Source organism: Octodon degus, unplaced genomic scaffold, assembly GCF_000260255.1.
Source record: "Octodon degus isolate 3935 unplaced genomic scaffold, OctDeg1.0 scaffold00089, whole genome shotgun sequence".
Taxonomy (NCBI): Eukaryota; Metazoa; Chordata; class Mammalia; order Rodentia; family Octodontidae; genus Octodon; species Octodon degus.
This window is the reverse complement of record NW_004524665.1, coordinates 4,828,498-4,849,815: the sequence shown is the minus strand read 5'-3', so window position 1 is coordinate 4,849,815 and position 21,318 is coordinate 4,828,498. Positions and strand designations below refer to the sequence as shown.

The 21,318-nt window shown below is 50.5% G+C and overlaps 1 protein-coding gene across 1 annotated transcript in view; it reads right to left on the bottom strand.

Moving 5' to 3' along the window:
- The window catches only part of Trpm8 (transient receptor potential cation channel subfamily M member 8), a 105,269-nt gene extending 84,254 nt beyond the window's left edge, over window positions 1-21,015 (bottom strand). Inside the window, exons 1-5 of the mRNA XM_004637332.3 lie at window positions 20,986-21,015; window positions 10,024-10,145; window positions 5,763-5,836; window positions 1,017-1,173; window positions 84-261 (exon numbers count right to left, since the gene is read on the bottom strand). Of these exons, the coding sequence (XP_004637389.1) occupies window positions 84-261; window positions 1,017-1,173; window positions 5,763-5,836; window positions 10,024-10,140 (526 nt within the window). The 5' untranslated portion in view covers window positions 10,141-10,145; window positions 20,986-21,015. The remainder of the gene's footprint in view (window positions 1-83; window positions 262-1,016; window positions 1,174-5,762; window positions 5,837-10,023; window positions 10,146-20,985) is intronic.
- Between the last annotated feature and the right edge of the window lie 303 nt (window positions 21,016-21,318).

Below are 21,318 nucleotides of genomic sequence, written 5' to 3'. Positions count from 1 at the left end.
GTCCTGCTGTCCCGCGTGGCACCCACCCCACCCCCACCCCCGCGGCCCCCCTCGCACCCCCACCCCCACCCCCAGGTGAGCACCTTTCGACTGCGCGATGTAGATCAGCCGGCTGAATATCTTGCGCATGCGCGGCTTCAGGGCGAAGTTTTTGGCGCCACCGGTCACGGAAATGACCAGGTTGGGCGTTTTCAGGTGCCAGTGCTGGGTCAACAGCTCGTAGAGGATCTCTGCATCCGTGTCGCAGGACAGACGGATGTACTGCAGGAAGGAGGAGAACCAGGGTCGCGCTCTCCTCCTACCTGGCCCTCCCTCCCTGCGTGGGGAGCTGCAGGGCTACTTGGGGGGAAAGGAGGTATCGGAGCATCGAGGCACTGGGGGTGAAAAGTGGGCTCCTGGGGTGACTGGATAGGAGGGGTGCAAAGGTGTCTCAGAAAGTGCCACGAGTCTGATGGGACCTGGGCCTCCACCCACACCTTTTACAGGAGTGCTGTGGGAAGCCCTCCTGGGGCCCCTGGGGGTGCAGCTGAGGGCCAGGGGTGAAGGATGCCCCTGAGGAGGAGAAGGCCACGGATGGAGTGGGGCAGCTGAAAGGAGAGTGCCGAGGGCCATGAGCCCCAGAGGTGCCAGCTGCCTGCCCTGGTAGCCTGTAGACAGGCCCGTCACTGAAACAGGGAGAACTTAGAAGCTCCTGTGGCAAACAGTGAGAACCTGAGGGTGTAAAGAATGAAGTGTCGCCACACAAGGGGCCACGTGCCTTCTTAGGAATGCCACCGGCCCCATCACAGGGTAGGAGGGCCTTGGGTAGCTGGACCCCTCAACGTGCGTGTCAGTGGCTGCCTGCAGTGGTTCCGTGACAACCCTGCTGAGTCTCCCTGGTGAGTGCCATCGGTCCACCACCTTCTCGCCCTTGTACAGCTCCTCTTTTTCTGCCGTCACTTTTGGTAGTTGCTCCCTACCTCCACGCTGTGAGATGACTTCAGCTAAGGTGGCCCATGTGCTTGGCTGTGGCTTACCTTTCCTTTCTTCCCCAGTGTCTCAAACTGAATATCCCCAAAGGCGTCTGTGGGAAGCTCCTTGGTGTGCTTTTTGTAGTTCCACTTCTCGCTGTCGTTCACCTGGGTGCCTTCAATGTGCTGGCTCTGGGCGTAGCCGCACTTGCACATGTTTTCCCTGAGCCGTGCAGCATGCATGGGCAGAAACAGATTCCATTTGGTCTGTGCAAGTCATTCAACCCACTTTTGGAGCAAACCATGCAGTCTCATCTTAAGCACGCAAGAAAGAAACTGTCCGATCACGCCCTAACTGCAGGACTTCTGCAATCGCGTCTTATTTCTCTCATCTTTCTTGGTTGCAAAGACACTGCAGCACCCTGATGCTTTCTGCCTGCTTTCTACCGCCCTGGACCAGGAGCTGGGGCAGAAGGAGGCCATAGCCCTGCCTTCCTGAGAATATTGCTGGGCAAGCAGTCATGAGGCACCTGTGGGGCTGGCTCTCTGAAATCTGGAAACAGCCAGATGTGGTGGCTCTTGCTGGTGATCCCAATGCCTGGGAGGCTGAGGCAGAAGGTCCATCATGAATTTGAGGCCAGCCCAAGTTATAGGTGTTCTAGCCTGAACTACATATGGAGACCTTGTCTCAAAAAAAGAAAAGAAAAGAAACAAACAACACCCAAGACCCCTGGAACCCGTTTCTTCAGCTTCTCACACAGTTCTTAGCCTACAGGAGCCCTGGGGTGGACCTCAGGGCCCCAGTGCCAACCCAGACAGCTTCCCGGCCAAAAGTGCTTTCCTAAAATGGTGTGAGCTGTCCTTCCCATGGGCTGTGCTCCCCAGGGAGATGGGGTCCCATGGCAGGAGTCTCGAATAGCCCAGGATTTACGGGGACCTTGGTTCCTATGCTGGACCTTCGCTGCTTGGGAGTCTTTGATAATTAGGGATAGACAAAGCACTGCCACTTTCCATCCAAAGTGCAGAGGAACTAAAAGTTATCATCCATTAGATGACACGAGCCCATGACAGGACATTGGAGGAGAATAAAAGCATACACGGTAAGTGGCCGACCTCTTCCACTCCTACTTCCACAGCACGCTGTACTCATTCAACAAATGCTGGTCAGAAACCTGCTATGAGTTAGATCCAGGCTGAGCGTCTCATCAGCCAAGAAATCTGGATATGATTCCTGTCCTCAAGCTGCTCACAACCTCTTGGAAGGGGTCGAGTACAAGCCTGGTGGTGTGTGTGGCGTTACAAGCACAGCACCTTCCTGGGTCCTGGCGTGATCCCTCTCCTGCCTGTTGCAAGCATGTGAAATGATGCAAACCACCCAGCTGGCCTGGGCGTGGGCTGTGCCCAGTCAGGTGACCATCAGTTCCAGTGTGCCATGCATACAAGTCAGGAAATCGCAAAGGAGCAGCAACCAAAAGCAGGCAAAAGCGCAGTAACGAAAGGTCTAAGACATTCCATAGCTATTGGACCCCTCTCTAGATCAGGCTGCATTACATCCTGAGAGCTGAATCTCCAAGGAAATGAACAGTAACAATGAAAAGGTTCTGATTTGGCCCCAAACAAGGCTCCCCTAAAGAGACCGAGTTTGCCCTCCTCCCAGCTTCTTTCTGCCTTTGTCACCCCCTCATTTCTATTCTCTGTCTCTGTCTCTGTCTCTGTCTCTGTCTCTGTCCCTCTCTATCTCTATTTCTCTGTGTCTGTCTCTTTCTCTCTGTCTCTCTGTGTCTGTGTCTGTCTCTGTCTCTCTATTTTTCTGTCTCTGTCTCTCTCTCTCTCTGTCTCTCTCTCTCTCTCTCTCTCTCTCTCTCCCGGCATTTTTTGGACAAAATTCCAAAGAGTGAGTGCTAGGAATTCATCAGAGTGCTTTCCCAAGGGAGCTGGTGATCAACAGAGTGGGAAACACTTCTGGCCCCAAGAACAAGACAGAGGGCCAAAGCACTAGTGCTTTGCTTTGAAGCAAGACAGGGCCATCACCATCACAGGCCACCAAATATCCCCACTCTCCTCATGTAGTACAAGTTGACAGCTCTTATCCATGCCTAGAACATTTATGTCTCTGTCACTCTTACTGGTTTCCCAGTTTCTACAATAAAGTATGTGGCCATCCTAACTCTAACTCAAAGGAAAGTGTACCACCAAGGTGCATAGATAATCCCAGAATTCAACCCTGCTTCATCTCTAGCATCTGCGTAGAGTGCACAGCCATACAGGGTGGCCATAAACAAGGATTCCCCGGACAGGCTGGCAAAATAACAATACACAACATGAGGACATCTGGTTAGGGCTGCTTCCTGCTACGCTGTCTTGAATCCTCTGTCCCAGTGCCCTGGGGATGCAAGGGTCCTCAGCAGATATCCTCTGAGTGGATGAGAAACTGAACACACTCATAGGCCTTCTGGGAAGTAGCTTATAGTGAAAACATTGTTTGGTCTTCTTGTAAATAGTTTGTCTCTTCAGGCATCCTGGGTGACTTTTGTAAAGTCTTTATTTTTCCCTTCTAAAAGACAAGGATGGATGTGTAGCACTGTCATGATCAGAGGAAGGGTCTGTTCTCAAGATGGTCTTCGCCACTGAACTCACTTGACACAGGGGAAAATGTACAGTTCTTCTAACCACACTCTGTGGCAGGAGGTGGCACTGATGTGAATGACAATGCATTTCTAAGACTGTTTCCAAAAATACAAGAGAAGGAAAAAAAACCAGTGCCTTGTAGGCATGTTTTCTGGCCATTCCAGAAGCCCAGACCAAGTTGTGACCAAGCTTCTACTGCCTGGAAACAACTGGTTTCAACTGGGTTACGTGGATGTAGAGTTGCTCGGCTCATTGTGCTACTTATTAAGCCCTTTGGAAGCCCACAGTAGCTCCTAAAGCCACTTGGCAGAGCGACTCTGTAATGAACTAACACAGCTCAACCAGAAGCTTCCCGGCAGCTGGTCCTCCGGGGGGAACGCCAAGGCTGGCACATCCGTGCTTGTCCCAGCTGGAGAGGCCCCGCTTGCCACAGGCCTAGTGAGACTGAAATTGCTCTCAGCGTTGTCTGCACAGCTGGGCGAAGAGCAGCCATGAGACTGAGTGCTGTGGCACTCGCCACACCTGCTAGGACCAGGGACAGGAAGTTCATATAGGAGCTACACCAGCATCTCTTTCTTGGGAATTTGGTGCTGAATTTGGAATTAGGAACAAAAGAACTTCTCCCATCCTCTGTCAGGCTAAGTCTGAACTGAGAAAGAAGAAAGCACAGGTACAGGGAGAGTGAGAGACGAAAGGCCGGAGGAGGCCTGCTGAGCTTCCACACATGCAGTCTTGGCATCCACCCCGGCCACTCTCTCTCCTGAGGAGCCATTTGTGCCTCTCTGTTATGATTTGGATTAAAAATGCCCCCTAAAGGCCCATGTGTTCAGAGGCTCTCAGAAGGGGACTGGAGCCTGAGGGCACCATCTTCATCCAAGGAATCCATTAATGATTATAGCTGGAACAGCTGCAAGGAGTTGGGCTCTACTTATAGGAGGGAGGTGCCTGGGCTGTGTCTTTCAGGGTGGGCGTCTCCTTCCAGCCCAGCCTTTCTGACTCTTCCTGTTTCTCTACCTCCTGGCTGCCAGGAAGTGACCGGCTTTCTTCTTCCACACCCGCTGCCTTGAGGTTTCTGCCTGGGGCCCAGCCAACTGTGGACGAAGTTTCTGAAACCCAAATAAATCCTTCCATTTCTAAGTTGTTTCTGTCAGGTATTTTGTTCTGGTGCTGGAAAGCTGACTGATACAAGACCTTTGTAACTGCAAGTCTTAATCACTAGGCAGTATGGAAAGAATTCTCATTTCAAAATATTTGTCAAAAGTCAATATTTTTAGAGCTATAAATATTGAGCTAGAGCCCAGATGTCAACTCAACCTCCCCCAGCATTCTGTTGCCAAGTGGAGCAACTCCCAGGGGCATCACTCAGTTTGGCCAAAGGAGGATAAAAGAAGTCACCTAGAATTGAGCAGTTTCCTCCACTCATTCTCTAAACTCCAGGGGCCCTCCTGACCTCAGGCTGCTTCCTGATGTTCTTCTCTCTGTCTATCACTGTCACTCTCCCACTTTCCTTTGGGATGTGTCAGCACCCATGCCAGCTCTCTACAGGATAGAGGAGAGGATTCACTGCTTAATTTTTCCTTGCTTCAAATAAAAACAGATCTCGAGCCCTTCTCTGTGCTGAGCGTAGGGGCGCAAGACGCTGGCCAGCAGGTCTCCATCTGCTGATTCGATCACTTGCTCCTTAGCATTCGTCAAGCAGCTCCTGGTGTGGGACTCAAAGGAGCCACTTCTGTGAGCACTGAGCCTTGCTGTCTGCAGATGGGATCCGAAATAGATGAAGGGAAGCCCAAGGACCACACCTAGGAGAGGAGCCAACAAGAGCCACGCTTTTGCAGGGGCGAGATGTCGCTTCCACCAGCCACAGAACAGCTCTCAGCGTCAAGGCCCCCAGTGGGGCTCTCAGGCTCTGGGAATATGGGAGGGAGCATGGCCCTCTCGGTGACTCTACCAGTCACCGAGACTGGGTGCTGCCCAAGCTCAAAGTGTACAGGGAAGGAAGGATGTGACCCAAGAACAACCACTAAGTCTAAAATCTCACTAAATCTTTCCTGATCACAGTTTCTGAGAATTGTAAGCAGAAATATCCTTAGTAATGGCCTAATGAGCATTTGTCTATTGCAGTAGGGGCTACTACTCCCTTATTTATAGACATGGAAGCAAGAACAGAGGGAAGTGAGAGCTTACGTGGCCTTGGAATCCTTGGTGAAGAAGACGCACTCACGTTTCTTAAAATTTGCTTGAATAAAATTCACCAAGTCCTTTGAAGAAAGAACACGATTGGATAATTACAGTTTATTCTCATCCCCTGCTGAAATTAATGAGTGCCAAATACATGCATTTGTTCATGCTCTTCAAGTACAGCATGTTTTTAAAAAAGAGGTACACATGTAAATTTTTATAACTGAGTGCAGATTTTTTTCAAAAGTTACTTAAAGGGTCCGGGATACAGTTCAGCAGCACAAGGCCTGCCTGGCAAGTGAGAGATCATAAGTTTGATTCCCAAGACCAAAAAAAAGTTACTTGTGTTTCTTATACATAAATGACAGCACGCACATACTGCCACGTTTCTGTCTCTAAGGCTACCAGGAAGAATAGAAGCAATGGATGGCACTTAACATAAAACAGTCTCGTGCCGATTTCCATTCCTCTTCTGCTTACTTTTGAGAAGCTGTACTCCAGGGCTAGAGAAATAGCTGTGCGGTCTAAGCGCCTGTCTGGCAAGTGCAAAGACCTGGGTTCTATCCCCCGAGCCCTGGACACACCAGGGAGGCCACTGAGACTGGACGTGGTGGCGCATGCCTGTAATCCTGGGGAGGCTGAGACAGGAGGATTACTATGAGTCTGAACTATGTAGCAAGACCCTGTATATCAAATATAAATAAATAAGAAAAGCTATCTTCCAAAACACTTTCCACCGGTACATTTATTTCCCGAGGGGCAAGGTGGCTTTGCACATTGGAAAGCCAGTTCTGAGGGCCAACGAGAGCCTTCACAAATGACGAGCCTCCCTTAAGTCAGCAGAGGCAAGCTGTTTGGAAACACAGACAATACCTGCAGCACTCTCAAAAGTGACGGAAGATGTTCGACACACACATTATTCATCAGATGGCTGGTGAGCAATATCTAGCTGGACTACAGTCAGACTACGGTAAATAACCCAATGGGAAAAGTAGCAACAGACAGAAGGAGCAGGGACTGAGCGAAAGAACACACCAGTAACCCATAATCCCTTGGAAAGAAGTTCTGTCTCATTAACAGGGAAGCACATGTGAGAAAAAGCCGCAGTGAGCTCCCATTTCACACCCGCCAGTTTGCTGAAAAGTAAAGGCAATTAAAACCCAAAAGGGGTGAAGAGAAGGCCTCAGGCCTTGCGCTCAGTGTGGCACAGCCACTCCAGACAGTGGGCCTTGTGGCCAGGAAAGCCACCTCCCTGCAGAGTAGCACCTTGCACAGAGAGAGGCAGGGTGTCTCCTGAGCCTTCTGCACCCAGAATTCCTGGCAATGGAAAGGTCTTCGGCTCTGGAGAGTGTCATTCCCAGGCAAGCTGGGCCTGTTATGGGTCCCCTTTCCCACTCATGCAGGCCGCCAGATGCCAACAACTGGAGTGCTCGGAGCAGGTCCTGCACAGCTGGCCTCCAGAAAAACCTGCCCCAAGCCAGCCCCGACTCAGCGTCTCCCAAGGGCTGTCACCAGCCATGCACTGGAATGAAGCCTGCAGGGCCTATGGCCAGCCCAACCCCTGCCTGGGCAAGTCCCAAGGAGACCTGGGTCTCCACTTTCCCACTTGTAGAAGCTCACCCACTTTTTATATTTAATTTTTAAATTTTATTTGAAAAATAATAGATAAGACACTAGAAATGATACACAATTAAAACAAAAAAGAGACCATAAGTATCCAACAATGGTTGCTATATTGCACATTGTTGTCTTCAACGTAGGAAGTTCCCCATCAATTCTGTTCCTTAAACCCAGGACCGGGAGGGAACATTGTTTGCCTCTCACACCCCGCTTCAGTCCAGACTGCACTGTCTACTTGCACACCCACAAATGTTAGTGATGTCATTGGTCCTAAAGCAAAAACCAGAAGCCCAAAGGGAAGGCTGGCGAGATAGCTCAGTGGACTAAGCTCCTGCTTAGGCAAGCACAGGGACCAGAGTTCGATCCCCGGTACCACATGCTGTGCTGGCTCCACCCCCAAGTACGTAATCCCAGTGCTGGGAAGGCTGAAAACAAGAGGATCATGAGTCTGAGCTGTATAGTGAGACCCTGTACCAAATTCAAGAGAGAAAGAATGAAAGAAAGAATGAATGAATGAAAGAAAGAAAGAAAACAGCAGCCCAGAGGAGTACTCCCCATGGCTGGCAGGGTAGCAGCCCTGCTGTGGGGTAAGTGGACGACGCCCACGTGAGTCAACAGGGATGAATGACAACAGCAGTGCTGAGGCACAGGCTGGAGCTGGCTGCGTGTGGGTGGTGCGTGAGTGTGATACGGCTGCTCAGAAGGCTAAGGCAGGGCGACAGCAGTTTGAGGCCAGCCCGGGCAGTGTGGGGACTTAGTGAGACCCTGTGTAAATAATAAAATAAAAAATAACATGAAGAAGAGGACAGGGGAGGTGGCTGAGGGCACAGACCCTGAGCTCGGCCTCAGTGCTGCCATCGTGATCCTGACTGCGACAATAACAATACATTGAAAAATGAAAAACTCACAGAAGGGTGCTTATTGCACGACACCATGAACATAAAACATGGACAAAGCAGAACAACATGTCATACCTGTCCATAAATCAAGGAGCAAGTGACACAAGTTTCCAGCCAGCAGTTGTGACAACTGACAGGAGCGATGGCTCCCAGCAGACAGGGCACAGGGGGACTTCTGCAGCGCTGTGGCATTCTATTTTGAAGCTGGCGATGGGTACCAGCACACCTGTGACACTATTCCTTAAGCTGGGAACTTAGGTCTGTATATCCTCTTCTTTGTTGATGTCACAAAAATAATTTGAAAGTAATAATAGCCCCTATGCTCATCTCCATGCAGAAAGTTTGTGGATCTGTGGTGCTTGCTTTGCTCCCTAATAGCTTGTGGCTGTGTAATTAATCTTGAGTCTACTTAAGCTGAAAATGATGATTGTGAAAATGGTGATTGTGTCAGAGAAGTGAAGCTCTGTTGCTAAAAATACCCTCTGAGATGATGCCCTCTGCAGACCTGCATGTACTTGAGGTGAGGTACAAGCCCATGGCCTAGGAGGCCCGAGTGCCAGGCGGCCTGACACAGGAGGCTGACTTGGGAGGACAGCAGGGGATGTCGTGGGGGCCAGAGGTCATGGACACAGTGGTCTCTGCCAGCCACTCAGGCACACTGATGCCTGAGGCTCAGTTGGCTCTGGGGGTGGGGTCTCAAGGGCGCTTCATGGCTTGGGGTCATGAAAACAAAAAGCACATGGTAGGAATGTTGTGGAAGCCACCACCGTCCCTGTCAATTCTATTTCTCAGGGGAGACTTGGGAGCAAAGCCCACAGAGGAACTCGGTCTGCAGGCCCTGTGAGTGCAGGGTAGCCCCTGGGGGCAGAAGGCCCCCTACATGCTGCACCCTGGTGCCTGCCTTGCTGGTCCCACTGCTGGTGCTGGGAGGCCAACCCCAGCTGGAGGAGGGCAGGAAGCTTTTGCTTGCTTGCGTGACTTTTCTTAGAGCTCAGTGGAAGGACATGAAGTCAGCGCCCTGAAGACCCACCAGCTGGATTAGAGGCGGAGGTAACCAGCAGCCCTTCCTTCCTCCCTTCCTTTCTTTGCAAAGATAGCTGCTGTCCAGACTCTCCACGGTGTGCTCAGAGGGACCAGATGTCAGACTGGACTGTGACAAATGAGAGCACAGCACATGGCCTGAGGGTGTAGAAAACCTATGGGGTCGGGTACCCTGTGTGGTGTCAGCGAGTTTGGGGGGACCAGCTCCTGCTGGCGCACACCCTGAGAGCCAAGGCTGAACATGTCCAAGCACTGAAAGCCACAAGGACACTGGCTCAGGTCAGGAGAGATGGGTCCCCAAGGACTGATGAGGAAGAAAACTGCAAGAACTGATTCCTAGCACCCCACCTGAGGCCCGGGAGCAGAACCGGACAGATGCACAGGCTGCAGGATCAGTCCTGAGCCCACAGGGTGGGAAACAGGAGTACCCAGTGTGAAGCACACAGGACTGTTTCCTGAAAGCCACTAGCAAAGGTGATGCTGCCCAGTGACTTATCAAAGTGACAGTTACAACCCTAAAACGGAAATGCTTGGGAAAACACACAGAAAGGAAAAGGCTGCTGTGGTCCACAAAAAAAGAACTCACAACACAAATAGTACTTGACGCTTGAAGAGTTCCTCTAAAATGTTAAAGAAGGCAGATGGGCCACGGAATTATCCTGCTTGGACCAGCCTTTGTCCTGTGCAGGTGGGCGGGGTCGACTTACGCTGTCGCTGTAGGACACGTCTGTGCTCCGAGACACGCTGGAGTAGAGCGTCCGCGTGCTGCCCAGCGTACCGTTCCTCCGGTTCCTCATGCTGAGCCGGGCTCCCTCGAAGGACATCTTTCCTGCAGAGGTTTGGGGACAGAGATGTGTAACCAGCAATTTGGGGCTATGCCCCATTTCCCCCTTACTCCACGCCCCCCATGGACGCTTGGCCTACCGAGGTAATTGTACCCCAGCTCCTCACTCCGCATGCTCCCAGGCCCGGCCAGCCCTTGAGCCCTTGGCACCTCTTCCCTAGCCCTCGGGCCTGCTGAGCACTCGGGCGGGTGTACGGAGACCCCTCCAGCCCATAGCGCTCCCTGGGCTTGCGTAGCCGCTGCTGCACTGAGCCCCGGGAGCCTGCAGCTCCTCTGGGCAGAAGATGTGGCCCTCAGGCAGGCAGACAGCCTCGCTGTGCCCCAACCAAGCAAAAGGGAAAAGGGCCTTGCAAGCTCAGTGCACCCAGTGTCACCCCGAGACTCCAGGGCTAGCTGGTGGGCCCCAGGGACGCTGGCACTCTGCTCTAGGGCTCTGGCACAGGCCATCTGCCTGGCCTTAGTGAGCCTCATCTGTCTAGGGGTTGTGGCTCACTCCGCGACGCTCACAGTGCCCTGAGGAGGCGCCGCCCTCTGTCTCCAAACCCTAACCCATACCCATGTCCCAAGCCACAGACAAATGTACCAACAGTTGACTGCACCTCCCCAGCTTGTCCTGCACAGCAGGCAAACAGGGCACGTCTAGAGCAAAAGCGGCACCCTGCCCTTACACCCGCAGCACCTGCACACCTCCCCCAGCACTCCTGACAACGTGGCCTGGCAGCGCCTGCTCTCATTGTCCTCTGGGTGCCGCGTCCTCCGCCTGGAGCCCTCCCCACAACCCCTCTCTCTACCGGTCACCTCCTACCTTCTTCCTGGCCTCAACATACCCTTCCTTTGTTAGGCAGATGCTGGGGCAGGCTCCTGGGTACCTGTTCCCACAACACGCGCCCCCGTACCAAACTGTGCAGCGGTCTCTTCAGTCCCTCTCGCTCACTGAGGCCGGGATCCTGTCTACCTGGCTCACCACAGGACTCCCACAGCCTCGCGTCAGGTAGGTCACAGGCATTTGTGGGTGAATCAAGCAATGCCCCCCCCCCTTGCAAATCTCCTTCCCTTTGCACACTTCCTCCAGGCTGCCCGCGATCACGTGACCAGGACAGCGTGGAGTCCTCCTGCTACACCGGAGAACCTCGACACTTCCTTAAGCCCACTCACTTGGAATGGACAGCCCGGACTGTTTAAAGCCATGAGTGCCTCTTTTCCTTCTCTCCCCGGGCATTTCAAAGAGACGATCAGAGTATTAATTGGTACTTTACATACATTATTGTAAAACCGCAGATCAATCCTGGGAGGCCTCCGGAACGGTTCCCATACAGCAGATTGCTCCTAAGTGGGGCACCAACGCTTAGGAAGTGAGTGCATTTGCCTGGCAATGAGAAACTGCTTGTTTTGTTGCTAAGGAAAAAGCATCTTGCTGCTTTTGAACCTCATTTCCGCCGAAGATGACATGGGAAGGCATGTGGGCCGGGCCTCGGGCCACCCTGCGCTGGCTCGCAAGGGCCTCTGTGTGCTTTAGTTTCCACCCAGTGGCCTGAGGACAGCCGTGCTCAGCTGATGAGGATTCCAGGCGCTCTTGACAATGACTTGCCAGACGCTGGGACCCTGCAGACCTGCTGATCTCAGGGGCATTGTTTCAGGGTTTAAGACTCTGGGTAGGAGAAGCTGAGCCTCTAGAAGAAGAGACTGAAAGCCCAAGGCCCACCGAAATGAGTACAGGAGAGTTCTCAGGAGACAGACAGACAGACCCCAGGGGAGCTTCAGAAACAGAGGGTGCAGTGCCCCCAGAGGAGAGGGAGCTGGGAAGGGTGAGGTGGAAGGGGAAAAGAACAAAACAACAGAGCTTAGGAAAGGAGACAAAAGCAAATTGGGGAGAAACATGGGGAGAGTCAGGGAGGAAAGAACACCACCAGATCCAACAGCCGTACCGAACCACTGAAAGTAGGCAAAGGGGTGGATCCAAATACACCAGAGGAGGGGACCCAAATTCGTCATCCAGAGTTCTAGTATAACCTTCTCTTGTAGTGAAAATCGCTAAGGGGTCAGCAAAAGTGAAACCCCCAGAAGGATTCTCAGGGGAAAGTAGGTGATGGCAAGGAGAGGGCACTGGGCAGGCTCTTGGGACTTGAGGCGGAGGGGCAAACCCACTGAATTTCCTTCCCCTCCCAGTAGCAACAAAAGCAGAGATAATGTAACAAGGCATGGAGCTGATCCTTGCCAGCCCAGTGAACCTGCTTGGGAGACGAGATAAAATAATCTGGAACACATAAAAAGTTACGTTCCCAAGACCTTCACTGCTGAGCTATTTGTGAGAGGAAATACTGGAAAGCACTTGCCTTTCCATGCCTAGGAGAATGTCCCAACCAGAAGGGACAAGATGACTCCGCTGGAGGAGCGAGGTTTTGATGAATCAAAAAAATGACTGCAACTTATGGCAAGTACAGAAAGAGTTGGAAGTGAGACATCTTTGTAGATCTGACTTAGAGCCTGGGTCCCACCACTGCCCACCTGAGTGAGAGGTCCCCCACTGCCCGCTGTCTGCTGACACCTCTTCAGTACAGGCAGCATCCAAAACTTAGTGAACACAGACTCTTGAAGGGTTTAAACACAGGAGCACACACACTGCAGGAGTTGGCCATGGCTCTGTGACAGCGTGGGACTAGGAGTGATGCTGTCTTCACTCTTTGACTTTTACACTCTCCCAGATTAAATATCTGGTCTATGTCCTCTGGAAAATGCATGTGATAAGCAGAGCAAGTATCTGGAGGCTGGGCAAGGTGACGCTTGCCCACGACATCAGCAGCAGCCCTCTCAGTAAGTGGGAGGAGAGAGAGGACCAGACTTGCTCGCCTGGGCATGAAGAGGGAGGTGGAGCAGGAGGTGAAGAGGAGAGGGGACTAGAGGGGAAGGAGGGAAGGGAGGAGAGGGGAGGAGACTAGAGGGGAGGAAAGGGAGGGAGGAGAGGGGAAGGGAGAGGTCATGGCTGATCACTTGAAAGAGGTGGAATCATATTTGAATATTGGGGAAGAAAGCTAACAGAAGGGGGAGAGCGAGAGAGAGAGAGAGAGACAGACAGACAGACAGACACACAGACAGACAGACAGAGACAGAGAGAGAGAGACAGAAAGACAGAGACAGACAGAAACAGAGACAGACAGAGACAGACAGAGAGGAGAGACATGATAACATAGTAATTATAATAATAACAGCATGGAGTGGAAGGGGTTCATGGGGCCCATAATCAGCTTGTCAGCATTAAGTGAAACTTTGAAGATAAAAGAGAATCAACAATAACAAATACATACTGGTGAAAAACTTTGAACTGTTTCCTATAGCATATTCTTTGAAATACTTCCCAGGAATGAGACCCATTTTCCATTCCCACCATCACCTTGTTCATCAGACTCTTTTTTTTTTTTTTTTAGATATCAGGAACTGAACCCAGGACCTTGCACTTGCCAGTCAGGCACTGTGCCACTGAGCTAAATCTCCAGCTGGAGCATCAGACTTAATCCAGGGAAGAAGTGCAAGACTGTCCAAGCACAGAGGGTGGGCAGTGGTGCTGCATGGCTGGGAGTGAGAGTTGACATGAGAGGACAGGTTCAATAGGAGGGGTCCCCTGCTCCCTGCTGCAGGTGGCTCAGGGACCCCTCTCCACATCACCAGGACCAGAACTGGCTGCGTCAGGATTCTGGACTAAGAAGGATGCACCTACTCTGGGGCTCCCGGTCCATTGTGATCATTGGCTCTGGTCCCTGGTGCCATGGGCAGCCACGCGGACTTCCGTGGGTCCAGCCCCTTGAAATGGCTAAGACAGCCACTACTTCACTCAAGCAAAATAATTTTGATGGACTTGCTCAGGATAGCCTCAATTAAGAGTCTGAGTTTGACACAGTTGAAAAACAAGATTTATGACTTTAAAACACTGACATGGTCAAACGACATACAAAATAACCATAATCTGTAATTCTCAGATTGAAATTCCACCAAAGTGCCTCTGGGTGATATTTCTTCCCACAGAATCTAACTTGCAGTATATGGCTTTATATGAAAAAGAGGCGCGGACAGTTCTCCCACGGGGAGGCCACAGAGAACGGGCTTTGTGGTCAGGTACAGAGCGCCAGGCCTTCCTCCGGCTTCATTTTCAGTCCCATCCTTGAATATTTCTCCAGCTGAATGCAACTCCCGATAGCAGTAGGAACGAAGTCAAGAAAACAGCAGTGATGTGTGCTCTCCCCTCCACGGCGGAGGCACTGACCACAGATCCACTGCTGAGCTGATGCCAGGGAAGTCCCTTGGGGTTGGATGAAGCTATCAGGAGTGATGACATCGCCTGCCTCATACACCCCATTCATGGCATCCAGAAGAAGTTCTGGAACGTCTGGGGTCGGGGAGGGGGGATCAGACAAGTTCTGTGTCCCCTGTGAGCCATGGAGGGATGAAAGGTGGATTTTAAAGTGGAAACTACAATGTCAAGAGGAATTCAAATAAACACGCCAAGTCACATCTGTCACACAACTAAACTTACAGTTTTGGAATATAGCTCACTTGGAAATATAGCAATACAGGAGGCTGAAACCACAGAAAGGCAAGAGCTTGGAAGTTTGGAAACAAAGGCGCCACAGCTAGGCTCCACCGCTGCTGAGCGGCTAACTTTGCCTCTCGACTTCCTGCCTTCTATGAATTGGCCACCACCACCACCACCACCACTGCCGCCACCACCACATTTCCCGTGAAGATTCGAGGGTGATTTGTGCACACTTAGCCCAGTGCCAGAATTACCTAAAAGTGAGTGCGTTATCAGTACCAATACACAGCACTGGGACTTTATAAGAGCAGTGAGATGGAAGAGGGACAAGGAAGTGGCAGGGAAAATCAGTGACACACAGTGCCCTGTGACCTCTCCTCTCACTCAGGAAGAAGAGTGTGTAGCTGCTCAATTCCTAGAGCCAGTGTGGAGTGAAATCTCAGAAGGTGTTTGGAGAACCTGAAGAGACTTATGTTCTAAAGGGCCAGAACCTGTTGCAGTGTGGGAAAGAAAGAGGTAAGGGGGCGGAGAGGGCTGTGGGTGGCAGGCGATATGAGTGGGGACTGAGCGAGGACAGCACAGACTCGATGAAGAATGTAGTTGTCCCCAGGGCTGGGCTCCGCGAGGGTCCTACCCTCCCTAGCTGTGGCCCTTAACCTTCCCTCAGGGTTCAGCCATGTTGCCCTCTCCAAAATTGTGTCTTGCAGTATCAAAGCAGAGAGCCGAGAAAACCATAGAGCACGTGCTGGCAAGACCAAGGCCACCCTATATTATTGAATCATGAAAGTGTCAACCCATCACCTTTGCCACGGTCTACTGATAGGAACAAATTCCTAGGTCCAGCCCACACTGAAGAGAAGGCCACACAAGGACATTGAAGACCAGGCAGTCCTGCCTCCCATCTCCCCTTTTAACTTACATCACCCAATGTCTTGCTTTGTCAAACCCAAGTATCTTTTTAACATAGCATCATGCCCAGAGTGGCCACAGACTTTATTTGGGTTCCTCAGTGGAAAGATCAAAGCAGATTTGTGAGGTGTCTGACTCAGCAGAAAAGCTGAGGGGAACTCAGTGACAAACTTACAGGTAACCACTCCCACTGTGCGCCCTAGGAAGGCTCACCTGGTGGTGGTCCCTGGTAGCACATCGGCTGGCTGCCTGAGTCACCACTGCTGTCACTTAGCATCCTGTGTTGTTCTAATGGCCAATTTCCTCCGGATTTAGGCCAGACTGTTGTTACTAAGTAGAGTAAGTTTTATGTCCACACTAATTTTCAGCTCTGTGTTTTCCACAGTCACTTATAGGCATTCTCTCTGCTTCCCTGGCTGGCCTGGCCAGTATGAGCCCACCTATTCCACCACACCCATGCCACCTGGAGTGACCTCACTGGAGCAAAGTGGAAATCACACATGTTAGGAGCCTGGCACCTACGAGAAGGGCACTTTCAAGCCTTCCCATGTGGCCAACTTGACCTACTCTTCCTCCAGCACCTCCACCAAGGTCCCATGTACACTAGGCTTTGTGGCCTGAAAAGCGAAACTCTGGGCTTACTTCCACTGCTACTCTTTCTATCTGACATTTGCTGTCTTCATCCCTTACAGCTGAGAGCTTGTTTGGAGGTTTTAGCGGGACAGAGAAGCTCTTCATGCACCCTCGCCCGAGGAAATGGTCCTCCTCTGTCAGCATGGTCCTCTTCTTCCACCAGGTGAGCAGCTTCGGGAGAGATGCATGTGGAGCACTGAGGGAGGACGGGGACATCAGCCTGGCCAGCAGACCAGCCAACCCCCCTGCTGCAACCAGTGGGGTGACCGATGTCTCAGCCAGATCTCCCTCACACCCTCACCCCTCATTCCTATGTGTTAATATTTTGCTGTTTTTTAAAACTAAATATTGCTCTAAAGAGTTTACACTGATCACAGGCTTTTTGCACAAGCAAGCTCGTGTGTGTGTGTGTGTGTGTGTGTGTGTGTGTGTGTGTGTGTGTGTTTTCCAGCTCAACAAAGTTTGTTGTAATTTTATTGTTTTCTAGTCGCAGCCTCCTCGGGCATGTGTGGCATCCTGAAGAGAGAGTAGGCCGCTTCCCCAGGCCCGTGAACACATAAAGAAGACAAGAGTGGAGGAGGAAGGGGTGCAGAACAGAGCCCTCATGACCCATGGGTGCAGTGCCTCCCAGGACTGGCCCTGCCCCTCCCTTCCACATGAGATCTGCACCCTGATCAGATAGAGCAAAGAAAACATCCCTCAAATAAATACTTAAATGGACAGTGTGAACCTTCCCTGAGCTAAGCAAAGACTTGAGTCTCCTCACTAAAAAGTTCACTGAGTTTGATGCTGGGGAAGAACTATGCAGCCAGAGGTACCCTGGTAAAATTATGCAAGTAATCTTGCAAAGCAGGCAGGAATTGTAATGGGGAAAAATGACAAAGGAAGGAAATCAGGGAGGTATCAGACTTCTCCTCGGCTAAACTACTTGTATTAACTGGGCCAGGATAGAAAGCATTTGTATTTTTCTAAGAGAGAACAATCATGGTCTGAGAATTGTGTCCTGGCCAGTTCAACTGTGACTGCAGTAAAAGGAAATGCTTGGTGATATGATAAACAATGGAAAAAATAACCCAAAATTACAAAACCCAGTTCAGGTAAGGGGACCAAGGGGCTAGAGGAAGTGGGCAAGTAATGGATCTAAGTAATGTTTTCAGTTTAAACTCAGTGCATGAAATTTTAAAGCAACTTATTAAAATATTATGCACTGAAAAGGGGCAAAGCTTAAAATAAGAGAAAGAGCCTGGGAATGTGAGGTGCTCATGTAAGCACAGGGCAGAACCTGTCATAAGGTCCCAGGAGATGGAGAGGCCTGAAGTCAGACCTTCATCACGCTTGTGGCCACAGCAAGAGCCAAGCGTGGCCCGCTTGCAAGCTCCACGGCACCCATGAGAGGGCACCCAACCCCCATTCCCTGATGGAGATGCTGGCAGAGCAGGAACTTCAGTCCCTGAGGCCAGAGGGTGGAGAGGATGAGTGTGGCTCCAACAGGGTGCACAGGGACACGTCCAGTGACAGGAAAGTTCCGTGACTTGATTGTGGTGCTGATTACCCAGTCTACTCATGTGATAAGCCCGCATACACCTATGTACACACACCAACATGTGCAAGAGACAGCTAGTGGAACCCCAGTAGTCTGTGGCTTGGATCAGTGTCAATTCCCTGCTCTGGGTCTTGTCCAATATTATAGTTATGGGTGGCATTACTACTAGGGGCGACTGGGTGAGGGACACAGAAACCCCTTCTGCACTGTTTTTCCAACTTTCTGAGGAACTATAATCATTTCCAAATAAAAGGGGGAAATGCCCATGTTGACAGTTTGGGTTTTGTGGTGAAAAACACCCTTGGGACCACCATGTGACACCCACAGCCCCAAGCCTCACCTGTGTGTTCCTGATAATGTCCTGAAAGCAAGAGGCAGCCACTTTGCTAAGATGCAATCCCCTGGCCCTAAATGAAGGGACCCCAGAGAGAAATCTGACAGTGTGGCTGGTACTGGGGCCTCAGTTAACTATGTGAAAGCATTGCTTTGCTACTTGTACCTACATCTCAATTATTTTTTATCATCTTTACCCTCAAAGAGCTCAAATAGGTCTGATGAATTTAGCAGAATCCCAACACCAACCATGGAGTGGAACAGCGGAGCTCAGCTTCAAGGGAGCCTCTTGAAACCCTGCCCACCTTTCCATGAGAGCTCCTGAAAGAGCTTCACTAGCCAGCCCAGGAGGAAGGGGGATCTTCCCAAGCATCTGCGTGGCAGTGTTCCAAGCTGAGGAACATGCTTCCTTCGTCTCCAGCCCAGGCTCGCTCATCGGCCTTTGGAGCTCGGACTGCTGAGTGCAACCCAAGTGCTCAGTAGGCCTGGGCCAGGCCCAAAACTCCACACCCATCCCAGTTCCTAGGGCCGTGCAGGACGCTGGCTCCAGGATCCTCTCAGTATACCCTGGTCCAGCCCAGGGTACCACAAGTAATGCCGTCAGCCCCTCAATCTCAGACTGCAGTGCAGGACTTGTAATGAAATCTTTTAAAGATAAGCAGGTAACTGATGGGATAACAAAGAGGCAGTGTCACATACACTTCAGCTTAATCTCCTGTACCCACACCTTGAATGTATCCACAGTGCAATTCATTCTGCTGGAGCACGAAACATACACCTGCCTGAGGACAGGGACACTGCCTAGATGTCCGGAACAAATCACTACTTGTCTCTTGTCTCTGTATCAGCCCTTCCAACGCTCCATCAGTCACACAGGTGATAATGGCTCCTCTTAGAGGGAGGGCTCAAGTGAAGCATGGGAAGCTGAGCAGCTTCCCCCAAATCATACAGCTGATAAGTGGAGGATACAGGATTCAAACCCAGGCAGGCTGGCATGAGAGCCCAACCTTTAAATTTCAGTAACTCTGTGCCACTTCAAGACTTCTTTGGGAAGAGATAGAACATAAACCTTCGTTAATGCATCATCAAAACATTTATAATCAGGAACCTCATTTTGCTTGTTGGGAGAGAGTTCTGCCTGCTGTTACTTTTATTATGGGCTCTCAAGAAAAATTTCCAGTAATCTGGAAGTCACTGTTAACAACAGAGCCTTCGGAAACCCTTTGAGGACCCAGAAGAGATCAGTCTGGCTTTGAATTGTCCTAGTCTGAAATTAGCATTTGCAAGTTTTAAAACTTGCTTTTGAGAGCATCTCCTTGTGACTAAATGGGTCTTCAGGTGTCATCTGCAAGCAGAACATATAATCTGAGTTTCTTCATGAGACAATAAATAAGTAAGTGTTAAAATCAATGAACAAAGAACCTGAGGTCCTCCTTGCATATCCTTGAATGAGAAGGAAATAACTATTGGTGCTGGGAGGAGAACAAGCCGCCCTAGAGGGCCCGCAACAATCCTCAGCCATCTCCGCTCTTCGTTCCCATCAATTATTCATTATGATACATGGATGACACTTGCAGAGGCTTCAAGTGTAAGTGACACCATCCCAAGAAACCTCCCCCACATTCATCCTGGCCATCCAGGCCAGAGCCTGCTGAGATGCCTATGGGTCACGAGAACCTGCGGAGCTGGGGCCTTTTGCCCACCTTCATCTGCCCCAAGAGTGCTGGGATGCATTTTGCAGTGTACTTTCTCTCTTGTTTTTCTCATTGTCTCTGACAGCCACAATTTTAAAGTTGGAATCGATGGGTAAAAACCGAGGCAGGGTGGGGGTGCATGGCAAAGACCCCTGGGAGCTGCTGAGGTCATTGACCCCAAGGTATCAACTCCAACAAGGGCAGAGACAGGAAGTGGGTACAGGCAGCAGCTGATATCAGACGTACTGTATGCTGAGAGCTTCCTAGAATAAGGGGATAGGAAGAGGTCTCCCCTGGGATCCTAGAACCCTACTGTCTTCTCCGCTGCCAAGAACAACATCACTTCCCAGGCAAGACACCAAGGTTAATAATAGATGATACAACTGTTCCAAATTCTACAGAACTGCCCATCCTGAGCCACAGCCCTAGAAGGAAGTTCTTTACACACTCAAGATCACGCTCAGCCCCAGCTGTGGTGGCAAGTAGTATATTCAAGTTAGCAATAAAGAAGAAACTTAAGCAGCTACCTCTATCTTCTCTGCAGGTGAAGGACCTTAACACCAAGAAAGTCAGCTCTGGCAATAATGGACTTAAAATTAAATAGAAATAAAATCTTTAATTATTCATCCACCCTCTCACTGGTTCTCTCCAGCTTCTAAATAATACAAATGATGAGCATGCTTCAACAAGCTGAAAGAACTGAAGGAGCCACTGTGTGTAAAAACAAGCCGAATACAGCTTCTCCTGTTACCGTCAGTGCGGTCTTTCTGAGTGTTAATTTATATCTCACCATAGTCTTGATTTAAGAAAAGCTCGCTATATTCTGCTTCAAGAACACAGGACTGATTTAGGGCATCGGTTGCCAAGTTAGGATGCCGATGAATTCTTACTAAAGCTCACTTGAGGAAATTTCAGACTCTGCCAAGCAGAAAAAGGAAACTGTATTTAAAGTCATTCAAAATTGTAGCAAAGATGTCTATACTTCTAAATAAACCCACGCGAGGAGTAGCTATATCTGCCCACCAGCAGCTCACTTATGCCCCCATCTCCTTGAAGAATTTAGTTATTTTAAACCTTCAGAGAAAAACTATGCGATGCCCTTCCTGGACACACTGAACGTGTCAGCTTGACAGGCTACAGTAAGGGCAAAGGTCGCCGAAAGACAGAAAGTAAAAGCTGGTAACGTACCCCTACGTGGTGGCTTACCAGGCAAGATGCTCCTTTACCCCCAAGTCCGCTCGCTCATCTCTCCTACTTGCAGGAGGAGGGAGGTTTTTATAACTGGAGCTTTGCAGCTCCGCCTTCTTTTAAGAAGAGGAATGAAAAATCTTAACCCACTGAAAGAAAGTTCTAAAGCGATGGCATACAGGAGCCATTTAACAACGGACTATAAGAGAAGGATGCCTAACCATAGACCCTACACATGAGATGCTAATGAGGTAATGACATTAAATTCCCACTCTTGAGTTGTCGGTAGTAGCCCACTGTTAAACCGTATTAAAAGTTACCTACAATTAGTGA